The following is a 26,501-nucleotide window of genomic DNA, read 5'->3' as shown; positions in this document are numbered from 1 at the left end:
CTTTTACTATTAATACATTACAAGTCAATTTCATTGACCTGTTAGAGAATAGTTCGAAGTGTACTAAAAGAGACACTGCTAGATCTAATTTCTTCGTCTTAACAAATTAGAATTAGTTGCATCTTTTAACTGTTTGACATTATCTTAAAGTCAATTAAATTGACCAATAAAAAATTGGCTACCTAATAGAATTTTATATACAAAAATGTATATTTGCTCTAAACTGTTGGAACAGATTAAATTTTACAACCTACACATGCAGTACATTTAAATGTACATACACTGAACGACAAATACAGTAAAATCTCCAGGTCTGACTCAGTTCGATTTTTATTTAGTTTGTGCGACAAAATGATACGATTTAAAAAAAAAAAAAAAAAAAAAAAAAAAAAAAAAAAAAACTCAAGTTTTACTTCAAGAAAACATAGCAACCTCTATTTTTTCAAGAATTCTTTAAATTAAATACTCTATAAACTCCTTGAAACAAGGATAGAGTTTGGCAAACGTCTTCTCAGACATTTTATTCAAATTCAAATGGTCGATTCCAACTGTTCATGATGCTTGGACAGCTTGGACATGCTAACTAATTGAGCTAAATTGATGAGATTTTGTACATTTTAGATACTTCAAGTATAATCTGTTATCTCACTTTCAGACTGAACATTCATATTTTTCTTTTTATGGGCTGAGAATTATTTGAAGGAGGAGAATAAAGGAGATTTTGCTGTACTTGGCGTTTGACAGAAATATTACGAGAGACCCGAAACTTTTGTGTTTGCAGTTTTATGGCTCCATCTCTCTCTACTGAATCTGCAGGACGCCTTCATTTCTCAAAATGTGGAAAATCAAAATGGAATAAAATCATCTAAGCACTGACGTTAAAGACAATGAAGGGAGCAAAACAAATTGCAGGAAAAGGTTTAACAATTATAAATGGATCTGTTGCACGCAAGAGATACAGCCAATTGAACGCTCTCACTCAGGGTAAATTTGCTCAAAAGTCAAGTCAGGTACATCAAAAAAGTCAGAAATACATTCCTTAGCATGCAGTCTGCGTGGTTTGTAACACGCTTCTTCAAATTTACCATGTATGCAGGCAGTTTTTCTTGAAGGCCGGAAGTCAAGTTTGCCTGAAGAAAAACCTAAACTAAATAAACAAACAATTTCGCATAGTGTTAAAAACTCTCCTTGCGTAAGATTTCAATTGATTCAAAGCTTTTGTTTTTGCAAAATAAAGAAAGAAAAAGGAAACAAATGCTTAAAAACGATTGAAATCATACAATAGAAAAAGTTAGCGAGATGGTTTGTTTATTCAGGTTGATTTTTCTTACTCCTCTGTCAATACAAACCTGGTGGGTGGTGACTAAGAAAAACTAGGGAAAAACTAAGGAATGAATTTCAGGCTTTTTTGACGTGCTCAGCGTGATTTTTGAGTGATTTTACCAAAAAAGAGTACACTTACTTGCCTGTATCTCTTGAGTGCAACAGACCCATTGCAGAAATTTCTATAAAAGAACTTCTCCTGAATAGTTGATCTGATAAAAGTTAAGCCATCAAAGAGTTACATCCATAGGTTGCTTCAGGAACTTTCTCAGCTTGCAATCCCATCGCAACTACTTCAATTTAATAAACCTACATCTCTTCAAGAAATGAAGATGTTCGTTGCAAATTGATTATGAGTAATATTCCAAGGGGAAAAAAAATTTGTTGCTAGGAGCAAAATTTTTTAAAAAAAAAGACTTTGGCAAAGACGGCAGTGACTAAATTTTTTTAAAAAGAATACTGCCAAGTGCCAATCAGCACCGATTGAGGTTGTTTTATTTTATCTGCATCAAAATTAGGAGCACATTGTCAGTTTCATTGACATGGCTGAATAAAACTCAGGGGCATTTGTTCTCTAAAGTAAACTCTCAAAATTACAAACTTTTAGCTATCATAACTTCTGCTTGAATTGATTTGTTCAGGCATGTTTTGTGCCTAAAAGTTTTTAAAACTGAAATGCAGAGGTATCTATGGCTCCGTTTTGCCTTCCAGGAACCATATTCTTTTTTTCCCAGGGAAAATCTCAAACGAAATGATCTCCTCATGAGAAGTGAGCCTCGAAACTCAAAATTTTCAGGCCTCTGCTAACCTTTAATAATAACAACAATAACAATTTAGGAGAAACGTGAGAAACGAAGGCAGAGCAGTGGTCAGTGAGCTGGAGAAGTGAAACGATGGAGCCGTATTGCAATTCCTCACCTCGTCCTCTTCATCCTTTGAAAACAAAACATAAAAAGCCGCAAGAATGATCATGCTTACTAAGCTCTACTACTAAGCAGCTTTTAAAACTCTAGACAAACACACGCACTCGTAATACACCCTTAAAAATATTCTTGTCTTTAAGGTGAATCTGCCCTGCCCTGCATTAAAATTTTACGTAAAGGGAACATCATAGCTGAGTTTAAGAGTCTTAAATTTATGGATTAGAAATTACATTTAGTGGTCGCAGAGGTTTTTTTGAAGTTTGTAAGAGTAAAATAATAGCTCTTCAGCACTTACAAGTATCTTGTAAGCAGAGAAGGGATCAATTCGCAGTCTTAGCTTTTGAAAATTTAAAGCTCATTTGATGAATTTGTGCATTTTATAAGTTTGATGCGACAACTTTCAAGGGTCAGATTTTAACAAGCATTTCACACCATTAAAATTATTGCTGATTTTGAAGTTGTATTCAAGCTTTGCAATGAGTCAGTTTCTTCTGACATTATGGGGTAGATTCACCTTAGGGTGCAGACTGATAGTGGATCTTCCCATTTCGGGGGTATCAATACATTCTAAATTTGAGGTCTGTAGGTAGTCATTTTTGAAAAAAAGGAAATGTTAGTAACTACAAAAACCATGAATTAATGTACCTATGTACAAAAAATTGCCTTCAAAATTTACCAAGTAAGGTCAGTGTTAGGTCTCTAAATCACTATTCACTAGGAGTACTGAAAAATTAAAACTGAATCATTTTAGGGTTTTGTCGGTTAATTTTTTGTACAAGCTCTTCATGATGGTTTAATTGCAGACCAACACTTGAGTTTTTCCAAAACGAACCATAATGATAGTAGAAATCAATAAATCGATGCAGTGACTATTTGCTGAACTAATCCCTACAGATCCATATGAAAACCATTTCCCTCAATGCTGGTAGTGCAATTAAACCTAGGTTTTTCAATGTTAACGTTTTCACCTTGGACTAGTGCTACACAGGTTGATTCTTTGAAATTCAAGACTCACTTCCTCAGTGAAATGATCTGGGAATGGGATTCGAATGTTGACTTTAAAATCAAAGAGCCAGTAGAAACTTAAACAAGTTAACTGAAAATTATATCTACGATGAAAACTCCACATAGGCAGGTTCATTCTGCGCATTGCTGTTTTCCTGTACTTCAGTAATAACAGTGAAAAAGGTACCTTAACAGTATACAAATAAATACCAATGCAGAGATCCTGTGTCTTAGCCTGTCATGAGACCAGTCGAACAGACGTGGCTAGGTTTCATCAGCCGCTACCCTGTCTACTCCGCCTCTGACACCTTTGCATATCAGAATTCCCTCTCTCTCCCTCTCTGTTCCACTCTCTCTCAAAACTTAATTACATTCCATTGATTGAATTTTCCTACTTCCTCGTCATAACATGGACAGTTATACATGCATGAGACTAAAAGTTTTCACTATCCGCTTCAAATTTTTCTGCTCCCTCTTTGCCCCGACAAGGTTATTTCACAAAATGAAAAGGAAGTACCAAATGCCAAGTCCTTGTAAAAATGAGTTTCAGTATTCAAAATGATGCATCACTTAGAATTGAGATTTTTTACTTGGGGCCTAAAAATTAGGAACCTGACCTTTGATCAAAACCTCGATTTAGAATTCTTCTTTCTTATAATTACCCCGGCTCTGCTGAAGTATAAATACAATATCATTTCTAGAGATTCAATTTAAGAAAATAGGTACTTGGAAGTTGTTCCTACTCATTTGAAAGGTACAAACTGAGGTTACTGACTTAAAGCTTTACTGCCAAAATTCTCCAACTCTCCTTATGAGTTCCTTGACTTTTTCAGGTTGCAGTATATTTCCCAACTTTCTATTTTTCTCCGACCACTGACTGGAAACTATGAGTTGTAGTTCCTTGTAAAAGGTTGTAAGTTGAACACGGATTTTATTCTCTTGTTCACATGCCAACCCAACAGTGTTCATTACGCAGTCACATGCAGCGCTGATTAGATTAGGTCAATAACCACCTGAACTTAGTTGTGTTGCAGCTAAGAATTCATCCGTTTAAAAATGTATGCGCTAGTTTCAGAATTTTTCCCTAAGAAGTATGAAATGGCTACTACATATGGAAGCTACTGTCAAAATGGTTCATATGGCTTCAACCTGAACTTCAACTGACAAGTTTCAATCGACACGTTTTGAAATTTTCTGGAGCTGATTTTTGTTTTTTTGTGTTGAAAATGTATTTAAACTAATGTTAAACAATGTTTAAAAGGACACAGAAAAACTTAAAATCAATACGCAACATGGCTGGATATAAGAGATCTATTGTTTTCAGACCTTAACCTTTCAAAATATTTGGGGCTGCAGGGCAAAAAATGGATTAGAGATGGGTCATGCCTCATGCAGGAGGTCATGAAGGGCAAAACAGCGCCTCCATTGGGGGACTTGCCTTTTTATAACAAACGGCCCGAAAATTCGTGGAAAAAAGCTATTTACAGGAATTACGGAATTCAGATACATTATATGCCTATCTACCTTAGAAACTTGGAAAATCAGATACCAACTGAAAGCAGTCACCCCTTCTTCACTGGACATTTCCTTTCCCAGATGGACATAGGGGGCATGTTATAAAAATTTGATCTTTCTTAAATTCTACTTCACAGCATTGATTTAATTTAATCACATTTTAATGGAATCATTTGGGGCTTAAGTGGCGGCAGTAGTTGTCAGAATATAATTTTTCCCCCTTCAAAGCACAGGAAAAAAAAAAACCCCGAGGGATAACTACTTTTAACAGTATCTCATTTTTGGCTCCTAGGAAAGAGCTAAGGTGTTAAGAGGATCCCTTTTCTGAAAAGTAAGTCTGGATGGTTCTATTTGATAAATGACTGAATTCAGGTGAAACAATTTAACTGCAAGGTTTTAACTTACAGGGATCTTTTAATTGAAACTTAAGCTCTCTTGCGGTGAGACCCATTTCATTAAAAATCATCATCTTTCATGTACAAAGAAAATCAACGGCATAGGCGAAGTTTATAAGAAAAAAAATGGCTCAACAGTCGGTGGCAAAACACTGCTCCATGATTCCAATTAATTCTGTTGGGCTGATTTAGAATTCTTTGAATTCACTACTAGACTTCACTACTTTCACTAGAAAATGTTACTAGAATAATTTCCTGGGTCTTTCAAAATAAAAATAAAGTTTTTATCAAATTTTACATTTGGCACTACAATAGTTAGAAGCTTGACAAAATTTGTGAAAAAGTAGACAACTAGGAATAAATGACACCTCAATCAAATAAAGTTCACCGGCAAATACAAATACATGTCGCAGCCGCCATTGATTATATACGACGAGGAGGCATGCAAAACAAAAAAGTTAACATAGACAAAGCATGCAACATGCACCGAGGAAGACCGGAGTACTAAGCAGTTAAAAAGAGAGAGAGAAAGATGAGACAGAGGAACAGAAGAGGGCTCAAAGAAGCAGGCAGAAAGAGACAGAGACGGAGTGAGCATACCAGGAGCATTAAGGAAGGTGAGGTAACTGTCTTGAAATTTGCCCCAACCTGGGCCTTGTTCGGCGGAAATCCCTGCTTGAGCCGGAGGCGCTAAGTTAGCCGAGGCGCTATTGGTGGAGGCCCCGGCACCGGCCTGGGGGGGCGTCATGCTCGCCGGTGAAACAGCACCTGAGGCGGTTGGTACCGCTGGAGATTTATCTTTATTCGCCGGCGATGAAGGGGGCCCTTCTTGACTAGCATCTTCGTCTCCTTGAACGGTGCACACACGCCCTTCTTTATGAGAATGTGTGTAGTGGTATGTTAATCCAGGGCGGGTTTTATAACGAGCTCCGCAAACTGTCGGCAAAAGAATTGATTATACAATAATCAAACTACAGCTAAACTCTCGCGCTTAATTTGTCCATTGAGTGTCACGCAGTCCCTCTCTCTTCTTAGTATACAGACGAGAAATTTTAGTAGTCTTTGAGTATTTCCTACAAAATCATAAAGTTTACTCCAATATGGTTTATGCCTCGACCAACCGGCTCCACTTTGAGGCCTTGCACTACTCCACGCTGGAAGATTCATTTGTTCCTACTTGACGCATACAAATCTTGCACTTGGTTGAGCCTAAGATGAACGAGAAAGATCTGGAAAGAGGTATTGAGAGAAACATTCACCAACACAAACAAAAACAATGCTGCCTATGCATGAAATTTTACTGATGGAACTTGGAAAATATTCATGTTCGATGATGGACGGACTCAACTAAATTAGCTCCAAAAAATATCTGACCATCATAAAAGAGATGAAGAAATATAACAGTCTTGTCAACAGAACCTGATGCCTAGTTGCTCGAACGTAAAACACGAAATAAATCGATTCTGATGATCATTTGTGTCAATCTGTTATCCAAGATTGACACAAACGATTCCCTATTGATGCATTGTTAAAACACAACAGGACAACGAGAATTCCGGTGTGATAAAGATGAAGCCTAACGAAGGCAGAATTTGCCTGACTGATGAAAATTGTTCCTATCAACCAACTTACAAAACACAAAAGATATAAATTATTAACAACGATGGATATAAAGTCATGTACAAGTTTCGATTTTATTTCCAAATTACAAACAAATTATAAGAATGATGCCTTTTTCCCTCAACTGTGAATCTTGATTTGGACTCAGTTAGTTAGGCTGTTATACTACAAATTTAACAGATGTCAGCTTGCTGAGGTGAATCTAACAACATACAAGGTCAAGGAGACCTAATACTCTTTCAAGGATGAACTCATCAAATATATTATCTTTCTCCCCAGAATCTAGCTTCTTGATTGTAACTGCACCATAATTCCACTCCATATTCAAACAACCATGAACTGCAAAACCTACATCATCATTATCATCATCTTGCTGAAGTATGGACATAAGAGCATGGATTCCAAAACTTCATGTCTTCACAAAGATGGACAGAACATCCATGCACACCGCGCATGAAAATTCTCCATTCAAATTATGTAGTATTCTGAGACCAGTATTTACAATTTCACCAGCCAGATGGTATAAAAAAAGACCATAGAATAAACGAAATACTCCAAAATTCAAGAGAAACGGCTGAGACTTTTCATATTTTCCCTGCTTTTCCAGATGTGACTTGAGATTCTACAGTCCTTGCATCCTCTGACATCATGTCTCCTAAACAATGATGGAAACGCCTACAGTCTTATCATTCATGCAAACATGAAGGGTTAGTTACAGATGGCAGCATTGCCGGACACACATACAAACAGAGGTGAGAAACTGCACAGAATGAAGTAGAGCTGTTTTAGATAAGATGGCGGCTTTCAGATCAGTTTGATTCAGGGGATAGAGAAAGGAAGAGAGAAGAGATGAAGAAAAGCCAAAATCCGTCCCGACTCTAAGTGGCTGGATCGGATCGAACAAGATGAAGTTGTATGCTCAAACAGAGATGTGCTTAGAAAAGTTATTGATTGTAAAATGTGAATGCAAAGATATTGGCCAGCAGCGGAGAAAGCGCAAGAAAGCATCATCCGCATCATAGCTGGCTTGAATGCAATTTTTTGTACACCCATTTTCCCTATGCAGTTGCAGTTTTGATAATGTGGATGGCTCTAATTAAGAGATACCTCTGCTGACTTGATAGCTCTTCTTACTAGAGTCAAAAATGAATTCAATACCGCTCTATCCGAACGGTAAAAAATTACTAACTTTAGATAATTTCAATGAAAATAGATAAAACGAGTCCTACTTTAGAAACATATTTGAAAGCTCAGAGGTCAAGCTATTGTTTTAAAAAATGAATAAATAAAATAAAAAACGCTCGGTTGTGAACAAAAAGTATTGTATTGGATTGGTAACTCTATGATCTGGACAAGGCTCTTTCATTTGTCCAAATTCTCTTACATTTTTGGAATAAATAAAATTTATTCTTCAAAACTAACAAGTTTTGATCCTTCTCACAGATTTCAAATTTTACTCATAATTTTAGCCAATAGATACGAACTATGGATCAAAAGCTATTAAGGGAGTACTAAGCGCACAGCTTACGGAATGAGCAACTTCCTAGTTTATAACTGACCCACTTAATGCACCCTTGCAAAACTTTACACCTTGCTGAGCAGAGAGATTGCATGCACACCACTTTTTGTTTCGAGGTTTGGACACAGTGGTGCACATTCTTTCAGGTCATGAAAATGGAGTATTTTAAACAAAGAAGTTGATCACAAAAAGAATCGCAGATATGTAGCATTTTTCAATGAACTCTCTCACTAACAGAGGAAACCTTCAGCATAGGTAAATTGTACTTTATGATAAAGACCTAAGTTTTCAATTATTGCAAACAATATTCTTACGAGCCTAAGACTCTGTCAAGAATTTTGGTTATAAGCATCAAAATCTATAACAGATATGCTATTTTTTGCTAGTAAATTCTACCATACTTGCAAAATGGGCTTTCAATCCTCTGAAGTGCATGACAGCCAAACCGCAATGTAAATATACATTAATTTTACACTTAAAGTAATGCAAAATTTCAAAGAATTCTCTTTCTTTGAATTAATTATGAATTTTGTTGTACACTATTGGGGCATCGAAAATATCAGGATGCGATAACTTTTACTGATATTTTAAGTTCACAATGTTGGCTGTATCGTCAAAAATGGCTTCATTACAGCAATAGAGATACTACAATATTTTTCACATCCCTTTGAAAATACATAAAAAATGTCACAAACATGTTTTTGGTTTAGGTCATTCAATAAACAATTTATAAATAAATGCTAAATTTCAAAGAGGGAAAATGTGATAAGTACCTTATTTGCAAAAAGGATGGTCAATTTTTAAACCAGACCAAGAAACTGAGAATAAATAGCTGAAAAGAATGATAATATTAAAAAAATAAATAAATAAATTGATAAAACGTGTAATGAGCCTCTCCTGGAACCATACATTTTTTTGGTTGAATTTAAACTTAAACAACATGCATACTTACACTTGAACATTTAATGTACATGATAAGTAACGAATGATAAATGTAATTTTGCCTATCTTGATTGATAGAACATACATTTACAAAATATGTTAAAAAGAGGTAACATGACATGAAACAGAAAATTACCCTTTACCCACAATTTCCTCTGGTCCGATGAGAGGAAATACATGTTAATGAATAATTAACTGAATATTAAAGAAAATTTGGGGGAGGATGTTCTAATTTGTATAAACTTTGGGGGAGGGGGGAGTAGTATTTGAATGATTTCATCACCATTTTTTTAAATGACTAGACGTTTTGTGAATATTATGATACTAATTGACAAAGGAAAAACTTCTTCCAGTTTTACAGTTTAAAAAAAGTTGTCGACAAGGCTAACAGCCGTTTATTCTGCACTAGAAAATAACTGTTCAATTGTTCATTAGGCCTCCAATCAAGAGAACGCATAAAACATTTATTTGCTCTATGCTTTACACTAACCGGAAAAAGAGAAAAAAGAGGGGGAAATGCAGGTTCTCCCATCTCGTGAATTTCAGAAGGCACAAAGAAATAAGAACTGAAGAATAAAATGAAATATGCATAGTGAGAAAAGAAGATGAATTCTTAACCACTTAAAAATCATGATAGATCCAACAAGGGTCTTTGTTTAGACGGTATGAAAATTTGAAGATGGAACGAACAAGGATTGAAGGCCAGACATGTGAAGGGCGAAGACAAGAGCAAAATTACTTACGATCACACGAGAAAGGTTTGTCTGTATCCGTTAGATCAGCATACGCCATATTTTTTCTCCTCCCTCTCCCTGCGGCTGCAGAACTCTGTAGGTACACAGAGGTAAAAGAAGTTGAAGTAAAAATTTACATGATGATAGCATGTGGTAGCACATGTTCAGGTTCACAAATAAAACAATTATTTTATAGAAAGACATTTCATACCAATAAATATTCGTTCCATTGTTTTGAAATCAACAGAACAAATTTACATTATCAGCACCATGGTTTTGGCCAAAGTGATGTTAACTATTTTGTAACATGGATACTCAAACATGTGAATTGAATACATAGTTGTTGCTTTACATAATTCAACTGCTCACACACTATGCTGTCAACTAACAATAAGCTATCTGTTGAGTCATAAGATAGCTTAGAAATCTCTTTGGCAACAACAATTTGTCTTTTAACCTGTAAAGAAAATTCTTCACGTGATTCAAGTCTCATTCAGTCCAGTTATACTTTATCTCAAGACTTGCACTGATAAAAAACATTGATTTATATCTTACAGTGTTGGCTTTTTTGTGAGTTCAACAAAGTGCTTACCAGAAGTGATGGCCACTTTTTCTCTCGTTACTTGGAAATTTCCACCACTTCATGAGTAGTACATCGTTCTTTAATAGACACAAACTGGCCTCCACAGTTCAAAATCTCTTTCCAGGATCATTCCTTTTTTAAAACTTCTTTTGAGATCTCCCAAACTAATGCTCGACCTTGAAAAACCTGCCAGTTAAGACGCTCCTGCACCCCTCTTACACACACCAAACTCTTTAGAGTGAAGAATAACAATTAAACCAATTTTTAGGAAGCTACAGGTGGTCTTACCAAAATGTGTTATGCTATTTGTGGCACACTATGACAGGTAAAGCAAACATTTTTCAAATCTTGCGGTGATAAGTAAATACAAAAAGAGATATGATGGCAAGCTTAATCCAAGCTTAAGCTGATGTATATAATGTAAAATATGATAATAAATATATGAATCAAATAATTTAGTCCATGAACATACTGCTCAATGAAAGCAAAATGCAAATGAAATGGCACAGTTGAGTGAATGGATTAAAAGTGGTGATTGCTTCCGGCACGAACATAAAACACAAGTAGTACATATGTATAGAACTAATATTAAAAAAATACAAAAATAAAAATGGCAAAAAATTGTGAATAAGTTATGATTTGATGGCAGCTTGTATTTTCAACAAGATCACTGAGAGTACTTCACATAAGGCTTTTGAGATTGATACATAGTTCCTTTTGCCCCTCAGATAAGACCATACCAGAAAGTACGCAGAATTAAAATAAGAACACTTTTCTGATCAATCCAATTAGCAATCTAGAACTGTGCATCATGAGAGAGACAAAGTTCCCTTTGAATTTCAGATTCTCTCTCGTTTTCCTGTTTCCCTGCGATTAATGCCTGTTGTACTTTCTTAGAATATTCATTTCAAAAGATTACTATAAATTACATCTAATTACATAGGATTTAAAAAAAAAGGAGGAAATTCCTCTTACAACAGGAATTTTTATACCCAGGCGCAAAAATATCTTGTCTTTCCATCAAGTTAAAGAATTAAGTGTTTCCAAAAACCAAGTTCCAGCCTTAGAGATGCATTTACAGCGTTCTCTGGCGCTCTGCAACACCAAACACCCACAGACCCCTATCCTCCCAAAGGCCTTCCGAAAGCCAGCATTTCCTCAATTTTGATTCCACCACCCTTTCGCTAGGCGTCCCCTCCGTCTTTTCCTTGGAGGAACCAAATCAAGCACTTTTTCCAGCAGCCTTCCTACAGTTATTCTACTCACATGATAATACAAAACTAACTGTTTGATCATGACATTAAACACAATGTCATTTTCATGATCTGATGCATTCGAGCATTACAGACCTGATCTCTTTTATAAATTCTTACTGATCTTCCTCAGAAAGCCATCTCTGTTGATCTTGGTATATCCTGTGTCTATTCCTTTAGCTTTTTCCACATGTATGTATGTATAAGCCGCTTTTACGGCGCGCTAGGGCGCTCTGCAACGCCTACCCGCCACAAGAATCTATCATGGTAGAGATCCTCCGGAAGCTGGCATCTCTCCATCTCTTCACGGATACCCTCTACTCACCACTTGGCTGGACGCCCTCTCCGTTGCCTACCTGGGGCTAGCTTTTTCCACATACTTGTGATAAAAATTTACCTGTTTGTTGCTAGCTATGAAGGTAAAACTTAATTAGAACACATATCAAAAACTAAAATTAAAAAGCTGCCGGTACAAACCCTTGATCCTCCTCCGCTAGGTCCTCTCCTGCTTGGTGAATCAACTGCTGGTGATTGGCGGCTAGCTGGTTTGCTGCGACTTTTACCTTTGCGACGCTTCGATGGTTCTTCGTAGTCCATATCTGAATCTGCATCCGGTTCATCAAAACCGTCCAAGTCATGCATATCCATTTCATCGTAATACCAAGAGGACTCCTAACACAAAGAATATGCATCCCTCATAAAAGCAGTGTTTCATTTTAATGGCTGACATGAAAAAATTCAGTTTTTTAAAGCAAATCCTACCTCAGACTGAAGAAGAAGATGAGAGCTGAAAAATGTCTTTAGGTAAGCAAACTAGGAGGCTCCACCCCCTGGCCGCTACGCGACCCAACCCCAACGGCGCTGTGCGGGCCATTGGCGGTTTTCCCACTTAGGGACTTTGAACTCCCCTTTCTCACCCCAGCCTATCGACCGTCTTATTCTTCTTCCTTACCCCACCCATCGAGCCTCTTAAAAATGATTTTATTAGAATAGAGAGGATATTGTACAACTATCAGTCTTTTTTTAGGGATAGGCTTGCCATTCACCGAGTAAAGAGGCTGGAGGCCAACTATGTAATTGATAACCCCCCTCCCCATTGCTTGAAAGTAAAAGGGAGACTAACCCTGCAGAGGTCCTAGGGTTAAAATTCTTGTAAAAATTTGTCAAAACTTGAGTTGATAATAGAAAATTGAACCCTGCAATATGGTTTTATATCACTTGGATTGATTCATAAAAAGAATAAAGAATTTCTACCTTTGGTCAAGAAAACAAAAATAAACAAATTTGGCGTACGATTGCAGACCACCCCAGAATCGATTGCTGACTGATAGTCGAGTTTTGCTCTTATACTATATACAAATGGAAAGGACACGGGTGAAACATACTAGGGAACTGTTCAAGAGAAAATAAGGGGGGGGGGGGGGGGGGTAGACCCTCAGTTCCTCACAAAACTGCCTTCAAAATCTTATCAGCAACAACAGGTGCTATTGGAGCTGCATGAGCTTTGATTCAAAGCATTTTTGCCTTGTACTTCAGTCTGTTGGGCTACTTAGCCCATAAAACTCATGAACATGGCAACAGCTTCTTTATGACACTTCTGAAAACTCCGATGGCTATAGGTAAGGGTCTACTTATTGTTCCTCTTTTTAACAAAGCTATTTTTGATAGTTTACCCGGAACAGAGAAGACACCTCTAGAAAAGAAGTTAGAAAAGCTGAACTACACTATTCCAATGAACATGATTCCCCTCAGCAAAAGCACTATAAAAATGACCATAGGCACACCAAAAGCATTGATGGAGCGATGTCAGTCAAATATTGAATTGATTTCATGCACAGGGTACTGTGCATCATTCTGTCTCAAGATAAAGGAGTTTTTTGCAAATGGTAAATGCAATGTTGTACACTGTAATTTGGAGCAAGGGCGCATATCAACGGTGAAACTGCAAAAATGCATACCTCCGTTGCGGTGTTTTGAAATCTCTGCTCCTATTTAATTTTTTAAAGAGAGACCAAACTGATATCATGGCTTGAAATTTTCACAGAGTATTTTTTTTTTGTTAAGCAGAAAAATCTCTGAAATTATCAAAAAATGACGTTCAGTAGTTTTCCATGTAGAAAATAAAGTATGACAGAGAGTCTGCAACACCACAAACCGAGATTCTCATTTCTGCAGTTTCACCATCAACACATTCTGATTGCTGATGATCTTAAGTATTCAGAAATACAGGGAATGAAATAATTCTTTCGAGTTCTGATACAGAAACCTATTTTGGAAATAAAACTGGAATAAAAGCACAGCACAGCATGAAGATAAACTTAATGGTAGATAATTTTAGCAAAAGAATTATAAGAAAGTGGCATCCGTGGTGACTGAGGTGAGAAGAATTAATTTTAAAATAAGAAAGATATGAGAACCAATGTTGATATCATCTGCTTTCTAGGTATCCCTGTAGAGTGTTCAAAATATAATTCCAAATGAGGGTAGTGCAAAAAGTAAGCTTTCCTACTTTTTTCCACAGACTTAACTCTTTATGCCATAGCGTTACGAATTTGTAACAACGTTTTATGGGGATATTTAAAAATTTAATCTTTTCTCTGTGGCATGATTTTGCAAATTAGTTTTTTTTTTCCTTTAAATGACTGATTCCCAAAAATTTAAAACTCTGAAAACCATTTGATACTCCATAATTTTTATGCAAGCTACAAAATAGATTAGTATCCCCTACGTTGGAGATCCATAATTAATTCATGTCATAAAGGGTTGAAATGTGATAGGAAAAAACTCAATGTATTGTTGAAAAGTCCATACTTTCAGCTTTTCAATGGTATAAAGATTTTACAATTTGTGCAAGTAGTCACCGAGAAAACTCAATTTTTGTGGAAGCCTTCCAGAACGTTTCCAGCCAACTGCAAGCGGACTGCGAGTGATATTTTATCACAGCCATCGTTGCCCCATGCTCTGTACAGTCTTGATCTAGCTCTCTCTGACTATCATCTGTTCTGAGGTTTGATTCAGACTAACACTTGAGGATCAGCGTGATGACATTTCTCAAAAGTTTGGATGCGGACTTTTTTGCCCTTGGTATCAAACAGCTCATTTTCCGCTGTGAAAAATGTGTCCTCCTAGATGGAAATTATGTCCAGAAAACTAAGAAAGCGATGCTGTCAAAAGAAAAAAAGATATCATCATATTCTTTAAATTGCTGTGCATTCGCTTCCTGTACCTTTTTTTCGAAAGTTAGCAGGAAATGTTCGGAAGGCTCCCACAAAAATTGAGTTTTTTCCTGACTGATGGCACAAATTTCAAAATTTTTATACCTACAGTTAGAAGGCTGCGGGTATGGGCTTCCCAACAATGTACTGGGTTTTTTCCTATTACGTTCCGAGGAGTCCGAAAAAAAGTTGAGAAACTTACTTTTGATATGGCCCTTATAGAATTACCTAACTTGCTTTTTAAAATTTTGCCAGGGCGCCATGACTAAAGAAAAATTTCTTTCTGTTTTTAATCATCAGGCAAAATTTTTTGTAAATTTGCTCTGTTTTTTGAAATTTGCAACTTCTCTCCTGTGCTATAATGCTAAAAAAATTAATCCCAAGCAGAGCGAAAAAAGATACCCGGACTGAAACAAAGCTACTAGCATAAACTTAAACAATGATTGATGATTTGAGGGATACCTATGGCTGTAATTTACTGTTCTAAAAGTCTGTAGTGGTGTCGGGTTTCTAAGGAAAGAAGGAATATTCTAAGGAAGAGAAAAGAAGCAGAGGTGCTCTTGCAACAAAGATATAGGAGCTGGCTATTGACAACAGCCAACAAAAAATCAGATTTACTTAGTTGTGAGTCAATGTTAGCAGAGGAAACATGAATTGGTAAAAAAAATATGAGCTTACAGCGACTTTAGCAGTGGTCTCATCTTTGCTTGAGCTGTCCTTACTGTCCTCATTGCTGACTATGGCAGGGTTTTCTACAGTGCTGATAGTGTGCATGTCATTACTATCAGAATCGTTGTCTTTCCTGCGGCTGCTTATGAAATTCATGAGATATTGCCGCCGTTTCTTACGCCATGGTTTTGATGGATAGGTGTAGATCTGACCTTCTCTTAGACCAGGCATTCGCTGCCTCTGAGACATAAATAGGTTGCAATGATTCTGGGCAACACCTGAAATATACAGAGAGGGAGATAGATGAATGGTTCTTTGTTTAGAAAAATAGATGTTACAAAAATATATAATTGACACTACAAAAATGATACAAATGAAAAAAAAAACTAAAAAGTGGCCCGAACTGTATGTAACAAGGTGGAGAAATGGTGCTGGGTCCACGCCATTTCGCGAGGAAAACAAAGCCAAGAAGTTCCAAAAATTATAATTAGAGTTAAAATTAAATTTTTTGAACTCCAATGCGTACAAGTGCGAAACTAAGGGGGGGAGAGTGTTCAGCCGAGATATCTATACCAGTTTGGGCCTTTATAGACCTCATTAGCATATCACACTTGGCAGTGATACGTGACAAAAATGGTACATGGAAGAAAAAACCTTCTGTAGCACAGAAAGTAAGTAAAAGTAAAGTAATTTTTAAATCATAAATATGGAAATCTCTTGATGACTGGCTTCGCTGCATAAATAACAAAGTCTAACAATACATACCTAGGTAATAATGAATTGATTTTTAAAGAAAATTACCTGTTTGTGAATCCAAAAATGGCATCCGCAGTCTTCGCTCGATACATATTCTGGTATTGTAGTTTGTTGAATTTTCTAGAGCCTCTCTGTATGCTGAATCGCTCATGAAACTGAAAAAAAAAAGGGCATTAGACGTGGAATGATTATTGCTCTAGGTAAAAGACTGTTCTAAAAGTAGCAAGGAAGGCATTGTAAATATTACGAAAACGTCATTATAACCTACTCATGGCTATTACTAAAGTTTTTTTTAGGAAAATCACCTTTGATAAAATCATTTATTTTTTTTTTTGCTTTGAAAGTGGGGAGAAAACTGAGTTCCAGCAACTACTGATAGCCTTTTGATATCAATCATGAGTAATAGAGCTGATACAAAAAAGATAGATTATATGTTTCATCCGATAAACCTACGTTCCTTGATTCAAATGTTTTTCTTGAATAGGCGAAAAGAATGACAAGAAGGAACCTTCAAATGAACAAAAACGGAGTAAACAAGCCAAAAGAGACAATACATAGCCGATACAAGCCCGAAACATACTAATGGTAACAGAAAATCAGTGTTATTATCAGCTCCCTTTTTCCAGAGTTTCGTGCAGTTGGTGGTATTACATCAACTTTGCAAAATTCCAGACACCAACTGGGGATCTATAGGGCCCCTTGGCCTTTAGATGATTCGACAGTTGCCATTTTTTGGATCAGAGCAACATGCAATGTATTGCATTAACTCGTTCCATAATTTTAGCTTCTTGTCATTTTTTTCGAATTTTGAGATTGCACTTCTGTTGTCATGAGACTATAGAATTCATGTACCAAATTTGACAAAGAAATTTGACGTATCAAAGGCAGGGTTTTTTAAGAGGATAAGTATCACGTTCGATATTGATATCAAAACCACACTCCAATGCAATATTTTTCATCTGAAAAAACCCTACTTTAATATGTTGAATTTCTTTCTCAGGTACATGAATTCATTAGACTCATGACAAGAGAAGTGTGATCTCAAAATTCAATAAAAATGAGAAGTACCTAGCTGAAATTGTCAAATACATTGCACGTCGCTCTGACACAAAAAATGGCAACCATCGAATCACCTTACAAGGTACAAGTGCCCCCCTCCTCCCCACCAATCATGACTGTCCAGTTGGCACCTCGGAAAAAATCATCTTTCAGCAGTTATAGGTGCATCAAATCACTAAAAGAGGAATAAATGTGCAAGGTTTCTACAGTGTAGAAGTCCTTTACTTAGTTAAATACTTAGTTTATTGGCACTGACGGTGGCTTCAAATGCAATGCCATAGAGCTGTCTGCAGATGGCCGACAAAGTATTATGGTAGAGCGAACAAAGGCAAACTAGAATAATGGTGAAGTAAGGTAGAATTAAAGTAAGATAGATCATTCGATCAAGTAAATGAGCGACATAGCTAAGTACATAGATGAGACCCCACTCGAAAGAGGGGCCACAGAAGCGAGCAGCTGAAGATATTACATTTAAAAAAAATGTATACCTTTCTATTGATTTCAGCACAGCTGGATTCACTACTTTGATATCACACATTTTGAAATTATAGAACCAAAATAAGTAAAGAAATAAGAGCTATAAACAGTTACACTTAAACATGTAGAAAACAAGAAAATTTAATGATTACTATCACAAATAGTTAGATAAAAACACTAAAAAATACATTGTTGGACATTTTTGTCTCTAAAAGCACAAACAAGCGGCCGGCCATGTTGGCTTCGCTATCGAATAAACTTGATCGATAGATCCCTATCTTGGCAAGGCTATCTATCGATTGAGGTCATTCGATAACGATTCAACAATTCAGGGCAAGCCAGCTCAAGTGAAGTGGTCGAACTGGCATGCGATATATCGCATGAATTGGGTGTAAAATCTCGGCAGATTTTGGATTTTTAGCCATAAAAAGGACGATAGCCCCTGCGCATGAGCCTATAGAATCATTCGAATCCCAAAAATTGGCAAAATTCATCAGAGAAATGAAAGCAGAATTCACCAACATTCAATTGTGATGCGATTGTCTTGGTGACGATATCTCAAATATCGAGTATTCGATTGTTGAGATATTCGACTGTTCCTAGATTAACCTCAAATTTATTTCAAATAAATACTCATAAACTGGTTTCATGCCTAGAATTTCATCCGGTTCTCGAAGTGAACATTTTTTACTAGTTTTTTTCATCTCGTGCTTTTGATGTGATATTTCAGATTTTCGTACACTTTCTCAATGTTATTATCTGTGAAGTGCAGGTGTATTTCTTCTATCTATGTTTCGAGAATATGTTGTGCAGATGCAACCGATTCCAAAGAAGGTTTCTTCCGATCATGTCTCCCAAAAAGAAAACAATGAATCCTTCTTCGTTTTATAATTTTTTATTTTGGCTGTTTTTCTTCGAACTCAACTGAAGAAAATTTATCATTCAGTCGAAGGTTAGTACATCATACTCTCCTAGTTAACGAGGCCTCTTCATCACCAATTTTCTTACGATTAAAACAGGCGAATCACATTTATATGCAAACGCTCTGACAAACTTAAATCAGTATGCAGAGGATATCTTACCTTTGCATTTGATTTGATTTATTTCAGCGTTTTCAAGCCTTAAAATCTCCTAGTATCTTGTACAAATGGACGAAAAGGGCTCGAAGTTTTAGGAACTAAACAAATCATTTTTATTGGTCTGAAGTTCATGATGCCATATAAAGCAAGGATCCATGGTTTTAACCTTGGAAAATCTAATATGAAATGGCTACCATACAGGTTTCATTACGAGGAAACACTTTACTTTTTGGCAAGTATCAAGAATAGTCACTTCAAACAGCAATGACAACACAAGCATGATTGAAATACATAGAAGTGTTGTCAGATATGTTGGCATTTGTTCACTGTCGGTTTGCAAGGGCAGACGACAAATATAGGCCTCTCTATGGACCGTCGTTTGTTAATATCCATCTTGATAGCGTCTGACGTTTGCAAAAGCGAAGTAAATTTGAGTTGAGGAGCGGTTTTTCACACTTAAAGTAGTAGTATATCTTCAGTCTTTAGCCACACAGAAATTACCACCACATAAAGGTTGTGGATCATAACTGATACATAGTTTGTTACAATATAATCCTGAGACGGATGTTTTCAAGATGAAAAGTAGTGAACGACTGTCTGTGCAGAGGCCTAAATTTGTCGTCTGCGCTTGCAAACCAAAAGTAATCAAATGCCAACTTATCTGATAACACCTCTAATCCTTTTTTACAATTCAGACTAGAAAGGGAAGGTATACAGCTTACGAAGATACAATTCTTCATGTGATATCATGAAATCGAACAGTGCAATTTTTTCTCTGTTTGAAATGGAGTTGGATTTATGAAAATGCTGAAAGTTGTTTTCTCAGCTGAAATCTGATTAAATGCAAATCAGGAATAAATGTAAGGTTTTTCCTTGTTCAAGCACTTATTTTCTGAAAATGAGTTTTAAGAAAATCCTCCATCAAATCATTTGATAGGACAGCTTGAAGATAAAATTACTTTCTGTAAGGCATTAAGCTGTACTTCAATACTCTGAAACTTTATAATGGTTATTTTTGGTGCCACAAAGGAATTTTTCAATTCACGTAGCAAATTAAGTGAATTTTTTTTCATTCTCAAGTATATTTAATTAATAAACTTGTCTTCATTTTTCTGTTCCAGTGTCGTTTACACAAAAGCAAAGATGTGGCCTAAATTTGTGGATATGACCGATAATGAGTGCAAATTGATGTTAAGGAAATTAGGTAAGCTGGAGCGCACTTTGGTTATACCGTTGCCTACGAGAATGGAGAGGCCGTAACTACGATTCTGTGACGTCACACTAGTAGATGAAACTCGGCCGCGGTTTAACACGCGTTCTTATGGGAGAACGCTTGCCGCGCGATGATTTCTTGCCGATATCTCTTTCAGGGTTGATCTGACGCAAAATTTCATAAGAACTGTTTAGAAAGAGGATGAAATTTCACTTTAGAAAACTAACTAGTTCATTTGTGACATTGTCTAAATATCGAGGAAATGAATGCGTAATACCGAAAATCGTTATTCCACTCAGATTCAAACGGGCCGCTCGCGCAACTTCGGCTGATCGAGAGCCACTCTGATTGGTCCACGCAGCGACTGCCTCACTCATCAATGCACTGATGACCCGGAGATGCTTGTTGTTTTCGGTAAATATCTACTAGCTTGACGTCACAGAACTGACTAGTTACGGCCTCTCCATTCTCGTAGGCAACGGTTATACCATTCCATTGGAATTTTAGGGTCATAACCTCTAGAGTAGCATCAGTAGAGCTTGCCTATCATATGTTAAGACTGACGTCAATCTCTGATCACCTAGTTCAAAGTTAGCTCTGCTCTATGGGTTAGTGCATACAATCGGATGGCATCATTGGTAAGCGTTGGTATAAAAATGATTTGTTCCTAATCTATTTACCCAGGCTGCAGTCTTACATCCTAACATACACAAAATACAATCTAGACTATGCATACTATTTGCCAGATCAGAGAATAATTAGGCAACCTAAGTAGCATGTGGCACTACCTGGGCTGTACACCTTATATACTTATTTAACTGTTTTAAGAAATAAGTTACTCTAAAAAAGTTTTAATTTGTGTGGTGTTTCATTTTTCAACTTAATTTTTATACGTAGAACTGGAAGCATACGGCAATATGGTGTCTGCACTAAGAGCTCAAGGACCACTCACTGACGAAAAGAAAAGTTTGTTAATGGATATTGCTGCAGAACTTCACATTCCACGTGAGCGATATAGTGCTGAGATCCGACGTGCAGTGAACGATGAAAAACTCTCCACTATTGCACAACAGTACGTATTCCTCTATCACTGCGAAAAGCTCTTTTTTTTCCTATGAAAAGGAAATCTTCGATTCCTTCAATCAAATTGTAAATTAAATTTTGACATCTTCAATTTATAATGTTCTTTATTTCTCTATAATTGAGGATGTCTTCGGTGAAAGGGAGTCCTAAAAAACCGTAATTTTGAGAAAAACACATTTCAAATATGAAGATATACTATTCCAATAAATATGTACAAATTAAATATTAATGTTGGTTACAATCTACGTAACTGTCTTTTTAGTGTTTTAGCATTAAGATCCCTTTTCTCACGAACATTTACATATTCTGAAACTGTCCAAGAGAGCAAAAAGTTCCAAGCCTTCCCCAATTTGTTACCAAATTATGGCATCAGCACCTCCTTAGAAAAAAAAACACTGTCCCCCATAAAATTTGACTTTTCCATCAAAAAATCATTATGGAAATGAAAATGCTCATTGAAAGCCTCTCCCTTTATTTTCCTGTTTTCCTCAGGGTTCTCCTAATGTACACAGTAAAGTAATAGGGTCACAGTTGGAAAGTCTCTGTTCTCACCCTTGATATCATCTGTACTTAGGCAGTAGTCAGAAATAATTTTTCCTTGCCATTTTCCCACTCGATCTTGGAATGTCTAAAGAGTTTCACAAGCAAAATTTTGATATTCTCTTCTAGGATATATGGACCAAATACTGAAATAAAGTGGGCTATCGAAGGAAGGCGTGAAATACCCATCATCCCGCGGCTTCATGCTCAGACAGCATATTCATTTCTAGCTGATAAAATTGCAAACATAACAGCTGCCGAAAATGCAAAGTTGCCTTTTCCAACCAAAGCCAATAGGAAAGAAGGTTAGTATTTATGTTAATTCCTGACTGATTAGCCAGTAGACTTATCCAGTGGCTACATCAAAGGTCCATATTGCACTATCGTTGGTTCAAATGTAAACAAACACATAACCTTGGTGGTATTGGTGGTAAAATGCATTCAGTGTCAGATGATCAACAGACATCCCTCTTCTATATGCAGTGGGAAAAAATGTTTTCCCTTTCAAAAGTGAAATGTTATCAGTGCAAATAAAACTTGAGGAACACAAAAAATTCTCTGGGAAGGTTCTGCAGACCACTGATAAGCACTGCTGGCACAAAGCTCCATTTGAAAGTATAATATCGATATATAAAGTGCGATATGTACTACTTATCTTCATTGCGGTATTTAAAAATTTCCACAAGTATCTTATTTTTTCAAAGAAAAACAAGTCAACTTTATATGTAGCTTGAAATTTATTCCGAATATTCTGTTGACAGAAGGGGGAATCAAGGAAGTTTTCTAGAAAATACGTGGACTAGTTTTCGAGCAAAAAAATTAGGTATGACAGGAAGTCTGAAATGTTGCAAATGGAAATATGTGGTTTCGCACTTTGGCCATCAATATGCTTTCAAAAAATTTCATGTTACTTGAATTTCCTGAAAATTATGTCTTATTTTTGCTTCAAAGAGTTATTATTTTTGTTTTATCATGAAAATCCTGCTAATGTTTAGAGTAGAATATAACGCAAGTACCTTGAAGAAAAAATACCCGACGTTCAATTGTTGAATAACGTTAGAGTGAGATAATGCCACCTTCACCTCATTGGAAGGAAAACATTTTGGATAGTAGAAAATGGATTCAAATGACATGTTAACACCAGTTTAATTTTTTTTGGAATGAATAGGACCTCATGCTGGATGCTAAATGGCTTTTTTACTAGCGGAGTAAAATAGGTGGCTTCAAATAATATAATTCAATTATTTTTTCCAGTGGAGCCTGTCAAGCCAGACAAGCCGAAAAGAAGGTCTGTGAAGAAACCAAAGCAAGAAAACGAAGGTCCATCAGAAGAAAATTCTAAGGAAAAGAGCAACGATGAGAAATCAAAGGCCCTTCCAAGTGACATTTTAAATGATGGATGTGTAAAATCTGCTGTTGATAAGAATGAAAATGCCAACGCCCCTTTGCAAAAAGTTTTTCTTGGTGAAACTTTCGGGAATAACTTTCCGATCATTAAAAGTGGCACTAACTCACCGGTCAAAAAAAGAAGGGTGGTAACAAAAACCACTGTAAATAAACCGCTCACCACAGTCGCATCGAAGGTTTGTGAACTTGTTTAACTTTTATTGCACCAAATAAAGAGATAAGTCATCTATTCAATTTAACAAATTAGAGTTGGGCTAAAATTGATTCTTCGTACCACCGGATATAGATATCGATTTTTTGTATCCGGCCAGAGCTGGACATCGGATAATTCGCCAGGATAATGCCGCCTCTGGTTAGTGCTTCTTCGCGCGAGAAAAATCTCCCGATTTTACGCATGGTGGACAAGAGGCACACTGTACCACCTGTGTATTAGACCATCAAACCGTCATGCGCAATGTATGTGTCTTCATACAGGGTATTTAGACCGATCACGAGCTTAATTGGCCCTTTGTTTTGATACTGTAATAACAAACTGCGTACTACAACATAAATATAATTGCAGAGTTACGCTTGGACTTAAAATATTACCAACGGAGAACTCATGCATATGTTGATGGCATTGTTTTTTTTTCTCTCTCTTCTACCTGCACCTTTGTCTACGACAGTGAAACACATGAACTTAAGGAATTAAGGATAATGTGGCAATTGTGTCAGTTTATGGAAAATGCACTTGATTCCTGTAATATCAAGTTTCAAAAAGTTGAGCAATTTCCATGACTAGTCAAAAAGCGCCGAAAAGTGCCAGAATATCACCAAAAATTTCTGGAAATTTTCACGGCGGAAAAACCGCTATCTGGCGGGTCCAAAAATCAGATAGCGAGTTTATCCGGCTGGATACGGATACCCGCAAAAATCGTATCCGGCATCTGGCTGGATAATCTAGCAATTCTGATAATCGCCGGATACCCGGCCCAACTCTAGAACAAATTTTACCAATTGTATTTTCCTGAGTGATTAAAATTAATTGGTAATATTGTATAAGAAATACACATTAATTTTCGCTAGAAGTAGACCATAGGGTTTCTAGATCAAGAAATCTTCAGAAAATGGAGCAATTGTAATCGTTTCTAGAAAATTAGAGTAGATTAGTTTGTCATAATTTTTTAGCTTTTCTTATTTTTTGCTCTAAAATTAATTAATATTCAATAATTTCTTCACATCAAAAATAAATGAAACCTTTTGTGACAAATTTAATTTGTTATAAAATCATCATTTTTAGTTTAATTTAAATTTTAACATGTTCCAATTTAAATTCTATTTTGCTTTAATTTATTTTTGCAGAATGCCAAGAATGGAAAGGCAGTCGCTACACCAAAAACAATGCCCTCCAGTATTTCCAAGCCCACCCAAATAATCTCAGCTGTGAAGCAAGGGACATCAACTGGTCACAAAGTGGTATGTAAATTTTCTCTCAGTTTGTTAGCCAAACATACCTCTGCAAATATCTCAATACTTATTTCATTTGAACCTGTGATAAATTTTCAAGAAAACAGGTGTGAAAGTGCTGGAAAGATCATTTTTTGTCCTTTTTTTCTCCAGAGTACCCTGTACGCTCCTTATGGGGATGTGTAATATGATCGATTTTTAATTTTTTTAATTATTTTAAATTTGTCTATGGATGCTGATCAAAAGTCAACATTGTGCCAACTTTCTATAAGGCACCGTTTTCGCACAATCCGTGGAAAATTCTTTGATTACCTCTTGCATAAATGAAGGTAAGTACTCGAGTGCGTTTTGGGTCGGTCGGTTGAGAGTAAATGACGTAAACTGGAAAATCAATCAGGAGCCGAGTGACACTTCTTATCTTAGATTCCACATGCCTTTCCTTTCCACCGTCCAAATTAGTTTCTTTCTCTCTCCCACTCCATTGTCCCCACCACACAGACATGCACTTCGTTTAGATTTTCGCCGGCCAGTCCTGGAAATTACTGAAATTACAATCATGGATTGTGCATAAATGGTGGCTCGTAGAAAGTTGGCGCAATGATGACTGTTGATCAGCATCCATAGAAGAATTTAAAACAATAAAAAATTGATAATCGCTCGTGGTACACATCCCCATAAGGAGTGTGTGGGGTCTTTAGTTCAAAATGTTTCTTAGCTCATGAAAAGAAATGAAATTTAATTATTATTATCAGAAATTCATTCCCTGTGACTTTCAATGTTGATTTCCTCTGGATTTTTGCAGTCGCCGTTTTTGTTTATCAATTGCTTTTCCTTCAAAAGCTATTCTATTATGTAGTTATTTGCAAGGAGTAAATATCATAGATTTCTTTACACTTTATATTCAATCTAACCATCACTTTTGATGCCTTGATTTACAGGTAGCAGTCGGTTCCAGTATCCCGCCGAGCGCATTGAAAGTAGTAAACAAAAATTTTAATAGTCAATTTTCATCAAATCCAACATTTCCAACTTCAAGTCCAGTTGGTGAGTGGTCCACAACACCTACATACTTCCAGTAGTATTAATTTTCTGTGATAATCCTTTTTTTGAGGATGAATGCAAAACGCATGTTTAGAATGTAGCTGCTTTTGTATTTAGGTAAATAATCTGTTCAATATCATATACTGCATATTTGCCTGTGTATGGATCTTTTTACTTTTTCTCTGTTGAACACTGTTAATCGAAAAAGACCAATTCCTGAACACTATGTAGTGTTGTAGTGTGTAGGTAGAAGCATCTATCCACATTAACACAAGGATACTTAATCCACCCCAAACTATAAAATGTGTAGGTTTTAGCTTTTGTTCCATTTAATATTCATTTTTATTTTATTTGGTTGAAAATATGATTATTAGGATCCCAAAACATTGTGGTACATAAAACATCTGGAGTTTTAAGCCTTGGTTATCCATTTTTTGTGTTATTTTTTTCCTTACATAGAATCATTCAAAAACATTGAAACTCCTTGACCAAGGGAAAGAAAATATGAAAAACAAAATCAGAAATTTTCATGGATTTTCTTATGAGCTTATGTCCCCTATAATTGCGTGTGCCCCCAAGTTAGGATCATCGAGACTTAATTCACATCAGATGAGGGTGAATGAAGCATTATATTCGAAGAATCACTATTAAAATGTCTTATATGTAAATATACAGCTTGAAAGAAAATCCTCAAAATTAGCCCA

The 26,501-nt window shown here is 36.2% G+C and overlaps 2 protein-coding genes across 4 annotated transcripts in view; one reads left to right on the top strand and one right to left on the bottom strand.

Annotated features, from left to right (window-relative positions):
• d4 (double PHD fingers d4) overlaps window positions 1-18,239 on the bottom strand; it is a 34,356-nt gene extending 16,117 nt beyond the window's left edge. The window contains exons 1-6 of one of the 3 annotated variants that reach the window (XM_019040118.2): window positions 18,000-18,239; window positions 16,498-16,607; window positions 15,706-15,974; window positions 12,290-12,484; window positions 9,986-10,070; window positions 5,762-6,097 (exon numbers count right to left, since the gene is read on the bottom strand). In XM_019040118.2, the coding sequence (XP_018895663.1) occupies window positions 5,762-6,097; window positions 9,986-10,070; window positions 12,290-12,484; window positions 15,706-15,974; window positions 16,498-16,607; window positions 18,000-18,049 (1,045 nt within the window). In that variant the 5' untranslated portion in view covers window positions 18,050-18,239. The remainder of the gene's footprint in view (window positions 1-5,761; window positions 6,098-9,985; window positions 10,071-12,289; window positions 12,485-15,705; window positions 15,975-16,497; window positions 16,608-17,999) is intronic. The other 2 variants (XM_019040119.2, XM_019040120.2) reach the window with 2 other exon arrangements.
• A 359-nt stretch (window positions 18,240-18,598) lies between these two features.
• The window catches only part of LOC109029598 (uncharacterized), a 22,147-nt gene continuing 14,244 nt past the window's right edge, over window positions 18,599-26,501 (top strand). The window contains exons 1-7 of the mRNA XM_019040117.2: window positions 18,599-18,940; window positions 20,189-20,271; window positions 21,178-21,352; window positions 22,033-22,208; window positions 23,158-23,486; window positions 24,652-24,765; window positions 25,695-25,800. Coding sequence (XP_018895662.2) covers window positions 20,211-20,271; window positions 21,178-21,352; window positions 22,033-22,208; window positions 23,158-23,486; window positions 24,652-24,765; window positions 25,695-25,800 — 961 coding nt within the window. The 5' untranslated portion in view covers window positions 18,599-18,940; window positions 20,189-20,210. The remainder of the gene's footprint in view (window positions 18,941-20,188; window positions 20,272-21,177; window positions 21,353-22,032; window positions 22,209-23,157; window positions 23,487-24,651; window positions 24,766-25,694; window positions 25,801-26,501) is intronic.

This window comes from Bemisia tabaci, chromosome 7, assembly GCF_918797505.1.
Source record: "Bemisia tabaci chromosome 7, PGI_BMITA_v3".
Lineage (NCBI taxonomy): Eukaryota > Metazoa > Arthropoda > Insecta > Hemiptera > Aleyrodidae > Bemisia > Bemisia tabaci.
This window is presented reverse-complemented; position numbering and strand designations above follow the sequence as displayed.